An 8,786-nucleotide genomic window follows, 5' to 3' on the forward strand; every position below is an offset into this window, starting at 1 on the left:
GAAGCAAAAGTTGCACTATGTGCAATGGTGACTTTATCTTCCTTTTGTTGTATCTGATAGAATAGATGCTGGCTATTCTAGCATAGAATAGATGTTGTTATTCCTGTCCCAGAGGGTGAGCAACTGCAGACATGCTGGCAGAAAAGGAAAAAACACTTCCATAGCAATTCTGCTACTTGAATTTTGAAGTGTATGAATATGCGGCAACAAAACAATACTTGAAAGCCGTCCCTGCTGAGTGGTGCAGCCTCTATCTGCTTCTACAACTGTAAGCCCTTCCAAGACTGGACATGCTTTTTTAGTCTCTCTGCCATGTGTGCTTTTGAGGTAGAGGGGAAGGAGCCAAGCAGAGGCTCAGAAATAGGTGGAAAGTAAAACTTGTTTCCTTTAAGATTGTGTGCCCACTGTTTAGCTATTTAACTGATAGCTTTTCATAGCTTCAGTTTCCAGGTAGCCTTTTAAACCCCAGCTCTGCAGTAGCCAAATGCTACAGAAGTAAGTGTAGTCAGTTCAACAACCATTTTTCCTGTTTTGCCATGCAATGGCAGGACATGGCACTTGAATCAGGAGGCTGCACCCTGTTGCCATTGGCAGGTCCTTTTTTTTTTTGAGGGCTAGTCACTCGGGACACACCTCCCTCTTGATTTGTACACAAGAAGACTTATTTCATGTTCATGCTTTTATGGTTAAGGATGGCTCAGCCAGACAAGACTTTACCTGAGTGTTAACACAACCCAAATAACAGAGCTAAGCTCAGCTTTCTTAGATCTTTAACAGGTATTTCTGTCTTTTTAGTCAGGAGCCTAAAGCTAATATGAATTAAATGACTTCTCTGTGTGTCATCTTCTTCCAGTGTTGCTGGAAGGGCCTGATTCACTGTTACAGGTGCTCACCTCCTTCACAAGGAGTGTTTCTGCTGCCAAGCACCATGCAGCTGTAAAGTGAGGGCAGCAGCTTTTTCCATTTCAGCTGATGCTTGCGTTAGCAGTTTTGTTTTAAACATTTACCTTCCTCTCCCTGCTAGTGGATCAGTTCAATCTGCCTCTCTCTCTAAGAGTTAGAGCAGGATTTAGTCTCTGTATTGGCCAGCTTGGAGCTAAGTCCAGTCCACACTGCTAGAAGGTGAGTTAACTGTCCATCAGATAGAGACATTAACTCTCCTGGTCATCCCCATATCTCAGTGCACCTTGCAAATGATTCAATTTAACATTCCAGTTGATTGTAGTTTGCTAGTCATTACTGATGACTTAGATGAATTCATAGCTGATCTGGTTTGGCAGCCTGTGCTGGGCTGTTTAAATTCCACTGGGGTCTGTGTAGGAGTCACAGGTGACTATTCCTCTGATCTTGGCCACAGGAGTAACTTGAACAGTCTAAAATAATTTATGTGCCACTCACCCTTCAAATTGGCCTTGCCATGAGCTAATACATCTATTTCAGACTCTTACCTGCTCATAGCAGTTCAGTTTCTGTACTGTTCTCACTGAACAGCTGGGGAGCAGACTTGAATTCATCTCTCCTTTCATTTCACAGCTCTAGCAAACTGCTCTCTCTGGCTTTAGTGCCTGAACCACAGCACCTTCACCTCCTATATATCCTAGAAGATAAATGATCATACTGGGAAAAAAAAAATGCCCTGTGCAAAATGTTTAAAAGAATAATTTATTAGCAAGTCCTCTACAAACTGGTTTCAGCACAGGGGATGCATTTACTAGAGAGGCACAAGAACCAGAAACATGGTAGTTCCCTGAAAGTAGGAAGGCTGTTGCCTGCCTGTTGCCTGCCTGTTGCTGCTGTCCGTGTCCTGGGACAGCCCTGGGCTCCGTACCCACATCTGCACTACAGGACTGGGGCTAGAACAAGAGCTCCTACTTGAGGTAGGGAGGTTTTTATAAGGAATCTGTTACATGCTTATCACATGTTCATTTAGAAAATACAGCAGGGACTATGCAGGATGGAGGGGAGGAGCAGATAAAATCACAAGGACATGAGCACCATGCTGGACCCAGAAGAATACACAGGATCTAAGTTGTAGTTAGTGGAAGGTGATGTACAGGAGTTATCCAAGCAAGGAGGATCCAAAAGGTGAGTTTTCCCTTAGGTCTAAAAGAATAACCTGTATAAAGTTTTATTTCCAGAGTTCTCCTAAGGGTTTATTCTGAACCTCCTGCATGGTTTCCTCTGCAACGGACTTGATTTCTCTGTGCAAGTCTTCTATGCTCTTTGAAGCATCCATTATCTGTTTCCAAGACAAAAAATACAGAAACATGTTCCTCAATTACCAACACCAAATGAGAAAAACTCACCTTGCTCTTATATCTTCTCCCCCCATTACTCAATATTGTTACTATTCATGAGCAGTGAAAGGAGCAAATTACACCTCCTGTGCACTATTTCTGGAGTGGAATTGGAAAAAAATCTATTTTATTTGGGAACAGACATTTAAGAAGTAGATGTGGGGCTGGATGAAGGGAAACAGAAAAAACTGCTGCTACTGCATGTTGTTTGCTGACAGGCTTTAGGGCATATGACCTAAAGGCAGGTAAATGTTCTTCATCCTGTACTATAGTCCCCCAGAAACATCAGTGTATTGATCCTTCAGTGGTTCTTCAAAATAAACTCCACCCATGATAGTAGGAACCTCTAAAAATCCATCATGTGATGTTCCAGTTTCAGCTTTGTGGTTTTTTGTTTTTGTTTGTTTGTTTTAAATACTGCAAGCTGAGGTCAGTAAAGGTGGTAGAGCTATACAATGCTGACATTTAAAGAATAGCAGCATCACTCCCATGTGGTTGAGGGAGTGACCAAAGTGAAGAAATGATTTGGTGAAGAGATGTAGAGAGGCGCAGATTTATCACAGTGACCTATGCAACACTGGCCCACACAGCATTGCTGAGAAAGAGCAGCCTGTGAGGATATGCAGTACATAGACTCCATAATTAAATGGTAGCCTTTTCATTATAGCACAGCCAGCACCCCACCTTTGTGCTCACACAATATCCTCAAGCAGCTTGCTGATCTCAATTTATTTGTGTAACCAATGGTACTGAGCTGTGTTTCATGCCTTGCACCAAACAGTTCTTTGGCAGTGTTTGATGTCTGTTATTCTATCTGGTACTGGGTGGCAAAGAGACAGAAATACTAACTGTACCTTTAATATGTACTGAAACTGGATTTCCATGCTCATTTCAGGGACACCTGTCATCTCTTCATCATCTATTCTGATATATAGCTGTTGGATAGTTGTGCACTTTAGAGTATTTTAAACAGACATGTTGGTAATACTTTAAGTGAAAACTCCTTTCAAGCAAGGGATAGAAGACAAATATCAGAAGACAGGTAATAGAAGAAATGTGTTCTGCTGCTGGAATCTGTGGAAAAAAATCAGGGTTTACAGACTATATGCAAATTCCATATTGTCTCTCATGATGGCATACTTATTTTTGCTCAATGAATTATTTTGGGGTTTTGTGCTATGGTCCATGTTTTCTGTCAGCCTATTTTTCCAGTCATTATGATGTAGGAAAGGCAATTTCCTAGTGTAACTTTTACTGGTATGAAAGTCCTAGTGTGGTGATTGTTGTACATTTAGGTCCTTTAGGTTCTGACAGTATACAAAAAAACTTTTACAGAATCATGTTTACCTTACACAGTCTGATCACTTGGCAAATCTGTGTACATCTTCAGCTTCTAGTGGAGACTTATCCATAATCTGTGTCCTCCTACATCTGTGTGAAAGCTACAGAATAAACAGAAGATGCTGCCTATCTCATGATTGAGCACTGACAGGGTGATGGAGACGATACACAAGATGCCTGCACTAGAACACCTCAGCCTAGGTGATGTACACACAGCATAAATGGGGAACGCTTCCTCTTCTGGGATAAGGCTGCTGACTGTGCAGCCCTCTGCAAACAGCTCCAAGGGATGAACAAGAAGGAAAAGTGATGCAGCAGCATGGAACAAAAAAGATCATATATTTGGAGAGAATTCTGGTAGCAGTAAGACAGCAAATGCTGATGGAAACTGGCCATGTGAGAAGGAAGGTGATCATCAGTAAGGGAGATGCAAGCTGCAGGAGGGCCCCAAAAAAACTCCAAGGATTCCAGAATCCTTGGCAGGTCTGCAGGATGCGAAGGAAACAGGCAGGGAAGAGCATGGGTGTGTCCCACTGCTTCTTACCCAGGCTTGTCAGTTTGTCTTTAAGAAAGAGAACGATTGTCAGAAAGCTCTTTTGCAAAACCAAACAAAAGTCTTCCCCCCCACCTCAATGGGGCCCTATAGGGTGTCCTGGAACAGGGAGGTGTCCTCTCTGCCACAGGCCACACTGCCCTTAGCTGGTCCCCAACATGTCCCCCTGACCAGGAGCAGGAAGGGGGAGCACAGGGATGCAATGGCACAACTCAGGAACTCTCAAGAAAGACCCCCACCCTAGTCCATGACAGGCCCGTTAGGGTTATTTTCTCACCTTCCAGTTTAATGTCTTGTCCTTCATCAGATGATAGAAGGACTGTAGAACTTTCTCTTGGAAGGAGCTGTTCTCATAACGTTCATTTCCAAAGTTCCCTCGCTCCGCTGCTTCCTCTGGGCTTAACTGAAGAAACAGAATCAGATCGGGCTTTGGGAGTCCAATGTCAGGCTGTTTGCACCACTCCAGGCAGAAGTTCTGTCCCAAACAAAGACAACCAAGTTTGAGGCGAAAGAAAGGAATGCAAAGAAGGGAAAGAAGCCAGTTAGCTGGGGAGGGAGGTGGGGAAGGAACAGCCAGAGAAGAGGTGCAGCCCAAAACACTAAGCACAGACCTACAAACTGAAAAGGAGATATCCCAGTTTATCATGTGGGAATTCAGTCCTGGTAATTGTGGGGGGCCAGATTTTGCTAGGTGCTGTGCACCTCTCACGCTCACTGAAGTCAAAGATAGCTGAAGATTTTAACATCTCTTCTGCAGAGCCCATCAGAGCTAAATACAAAGTTATATTCTGAGTCTCTATACAGCTGTTGCCAGTCTGAAAGAAAGCTGCTCCCAAATACAAACACCACACAGCTTTAGTGTGGATCTTTCTGGGCCCACAGACACTCCTTTTCAAATACCTACCCTGTGCTCTCTCAGCCTACCCAGGAATTTCAGCCCAGGCACAAGAGACAAAGCTTTCCAACTTTCGGATCTTGTTGACAGATTTGAAGACTTCCATCAGGGCATGTGAATCCACAATGTTGTGGAGAGACCACTGAGGCTTGTCCACTTACTGCTCATCCACATGGGCTCCAGTGATACTATCAGGGTGATCTTATATGTATCAAGCACAACTGCAGGGCTCTGGAGATGAGGGTGCAGGGCACGGGGGGCCAGGATCTCCTCAATTCTTCCAGGAAGGGAGGAAAGGCTTGGGCAGGAATAAATGTAGGGCAACTCGCAGCTGCACAGCTGGTGTTGCAAGCAGGGCTTCAGCTTCTACAACCACAGCACACTCTTTGAGGATCGATGGCTACTGAGCAGGAATACATCTGACGAAGTGGGACAAGAGTATCTCAGCAAACAGGCTTGCTAAGCCACTGAAGAGAGCTTTAAACTAGGTATGTCAGGGGAAGGTTTGCAATCTGTAGAGAACTGAAGATGGCAGGCCAGGAAGAAATGTCTGGGGGATGATACAATAAAGGAGGCTCACCTGAAAGCAGCACAACTGGGGCAGAGTAACACACATGATGTTGGGGTGGGGCCTGCTACAGACTGCCTGGTTGAAGAGAGGATGTTGAGGAACCATCTTTAGACAGCTAGAAGAAGGATCACAACTGCAGGTTGTGGTACTCATGGAGGATCTCAACCACCTGCTATCTGCTGGGCACAAGCAATCCAGGTTTCTGGAGCATGCTGAAGAAATTCTTGACACTGTGATCAATAAGCCAGCAAGGGGAGCTGCCCTGCTGAATTTGTTACTCATAAGCAAGAAAGAACTGGTTGAAGATGTGAAGGTCAGGAGCAGCCTTGGCTGCAGCAAACATGAGACAGTGGTTTAAGATCTGGAGAGGAGTCAACAAGACAAACAGAATCACCAGTGTGGACTTCAGGAGAGCAGATTTCTGTTTATTAAGGACCTCTTAGCAGGATGCCCTGGGAAACTCACATGGAAGGCAAAGAGGCCCAGGAGAGCTGGTTGATCTTCCAGGACAGCCTCCTCAGAGCACAAGAACAAGCACAAGACTCAGGAGGATCTTATAGCTGTGTAGAATGACCCAAAGGGAGGCTGACAGAGCTGACTTGTGCCTTTTGGCCTGTCTCTGCTTTCAAGACAAGTGGGGACATGAGAAGTTCAAGCTAAACGAAGAAAATAATTTTTACTATGAGGGTGAGCAAACACTGAAAAAACAGCCCAGAAAGGTTGTGGATCTACATCCTTGGAGATACTCAAACCTTGGCTGGATGTGGCCCCAAGCAGACTGCCTGATGTTAGACCTACCCTTGAGCAGGAAGCTGGGCTTCATGACTTCTGCAGGTCCCTTTTAACATATGTGGTTCCGTTATTCTTTGCAAATTTATGGGCCAGCAGCCAGAGCAAGCATAGAGAATCTCAAATAAACTCACATAATCATTCTCCAGAGTCAAACAGGCTGGCTTCCCCACAGCCAGGAGTCTGTCCAGATTTACAAAAAGTAACTGAATGAGTTTCTCTGCTCTTTCTGGGGAAGGGGTAGACCCAGGCAAACAGACTATGTCAATACCTGAGCTGAAACTTCCATCCCTCAATTTCAATCCACATTTCCCCAGTCCTCTGGAGCCTCAGCTATGCACACAGACATCTGTATCAGGCCTCTAACTGGAGCTGCTTCCCCAAATACAGAGAGGGGCAGGGGCTGCTGTAGGTCTCACTCACCTCTTTGGCACTTGTGAAGGCCACTCCAGAAAAGGCATATCTGTCAACCACAAGTGTGATCCCTTGATGTAGTTTCTCTTTCATCAACGGTCTGAAAACCACGTGGGAGAAAAGAAAGTTACACTCCTTTATAGTGATACAAATGAAAAGAGTTTATCTAAAAGACAGCTCATGAGGCCAGTGCTTCTCTGTTAACGTATGTCATCATTAACAGTGATCATTAGCAGTGTCAGGGTTATCTGTGATGCTGATCGTGGATAAATAGCTATTTGTATTCTGTCCTCTAAGAGACATTAAGCAAATACCCTTTCAAGACACCCAAGTTTAGGGTGCTTGCCCTGGAGCTGCAGGGCACTGCTCCAGGCAGCTCCACAGCTTACAGGCAAGATCAAAGCTGAACTATATTCAGACATGACCAGCTTAGTCCTCTTCCCTTTTTAAGCAGTGCAGTAGATTTGTGATACACTCTGCCTTGGCCAAAATGTCCTTTATTCACGACAATGACGTTTCTTATTACGGCTCACTTATCTGCCTTACGCTTTCCCAGTCTGCTTGGCACCACCACTCAGCAGAATCAGCAAAGCTTTTTTTTAAAATGAAAACATTTTTAAATATAGATTTCCAGCTAAAAACAGCCAACATCAACCTCCCTAGCTCCACACGCAAAGACTCAGGGGCCAAAAGCAAGGACAGCCACTTACAGCTGAATACAACCTTTGGCTAGAGGGGAAGTTTGGACACAATTCCTTAACCAGTCTGTCACTCACATGGACTTCCTTGCAAAGCAAAGTCTCTTCATTCAGGAAAGAAAGTAAATTCACAGTCTAGGCTGGTACAGTCTCAGCTCCCCAATTCTTGAATCCAGTATGGCATAGGGATTGGAAATATCACACCTAATGATTTAAAAAAACCAAACTATGGGATTTGATCTTAGATTAAATCCAAAGCTGTAAGAGCCCTTGAGACATTGCTTCCAGCCATGTTTCCCTTGCTAAACAGGATCATACTCTCATACCTACTGTACCCATTGCAAGCTAAAACCCCAGGAGGATTCAACACCATGCATTTTTCTTCTACAACTTAACAAACATTATCTTTACACATGTTCCCAGCGGTTAGCGGAGAAGAGCAGGTGAACTGTGTGGTCCTCCAGGTTCTTCTCCTTCACCAGGTAGGAGCTGATCAGCTGCCCAATCTCCGTTGTTCTCTCTGTAGGAAAGAGGGGAAGAAGGAGCAAATGCTGCCCCAAGCCACTCTTGCCAAAGCAGTGTCCATCTGTCCTGGGGGGCATGTCAGTCTGCAGGGTCTATCTCTCTGTCACAGGTGGGAGGTTGGTCTGTCCAGGGCCAGGGTCTATCTGCCTGTCACAGGTGGAAGGAGGTTGGTCCACCTGGGGTTGGGGATCAAACTGTCACGAGTGGGACGAGGTCAGTCCATCCAGGGGTGGGGGTATGTCTGTTTGTCACGGGTGGGAGGATGTTGGTCCATCCGGGGATGGGGGTCTATCTACCTATCAGGGGTGGGGAGGAGGTCAGGGGCCGGGTGTGCCACGAGAGCCCCCGGACAGAGCCCCCGGACAGAGGCCCCTTACCCCCCCCGGTGGGCACACCGGGCGCTGCAGCCCGGCCTTGCAGGGATCCCCTACCTCCCCCCCCCCGTTCGCTCCGGGCGTCGGCAGGCCCCATACCCGGGAAGCGGAGGAGGTCGGCGCGGTAGCCGTCGACCCGCAGCGCCTCCACCAGCCGGCGGCCCTGCGTGCTCTTCCCGGCGCGGTCCACCCCTTCCAGCACGATCAGCGCCCCGCGCCGGCCCGCCATATCGCGCGCGCGCTCCGCCCACCCCGCCCCTTCCGCCACCTCCTGGCCAATCCCGGCGAGTGCCCCAGGGCTGCTCTAGGCGGCGGAAGGGTACAGAGGC

The 8,786-nt window shown here is 46.4% G+C and overlaps 1 protein-coding gene across 3 annotated transcripts; it reads right to left on the minus strand.

The window, feature by feature from the left end:
* Nucleotides 1-1,643: 1,643 nt before the first annotated feature.
* DTYMK (deoxythymidylate kinase) lies at nucleotides 1,644-8,721 on the minus strand. 3 transcript variants are annotated; one of them, XM_072868338.1, is made up of 6 exons: nucleotides 8,557-8,721; nucleotides 7,970-8,078; nucleotides 6,870-6,960; nucleotides 4,469-4,666; nucleotides 3,645-3,739; nucleotides 1,644-2,239 (listed from the first exon to the last, which is right to left on the minus strand). In XM_072868338.1, exons 1-5 carry the CDS (start codon nucleotides 8,684-8,686, stop codon nucleotides 3,659-3,661), a joined length of 609 nt encoding a protein of 202 aa, XP_072724439.1. In that variant the 5' UTR covers nucleotides 8,687-8,721; the 3' UTR covers nucleotides 1,644-2,239; nucleotides 3,645-3,658. The 3 variants fall into 3 exon arrangements, with proteins under 3 accessions (XP_072724439.1, XP_072724440.1, XP_072724438.1); XM_072868339.1 differs by lacking the exon at nucleotides 3,645-3,739 and having other exon boundaries at nucleotides 1,647-2,239; nucleotides 4,469-4,594; XM_072868337.1 differs by lacking the exon at nucleotides 3,645-3,739 and having other exon boundaries at nucleotides 1,648-2,239; nucleotides 8,557-8,719.
* Between the last annotated feature and the right edge of the window lie 65 nt (nucleotides 8,722-8,786).

This window comes from Ciconia boyciana, chromosome 7 (genome assembly GCF_034638445.1).
Source record: "Ciconia boyciana chromosome 7, ASM3463844v1, whole genome shotgun sequence".
NCBI lineage: Eukaryota > Metazoa > Chordata > Aves > Ciconiiformes > Ciconiidae > Ciconia > Ciconia boyciana.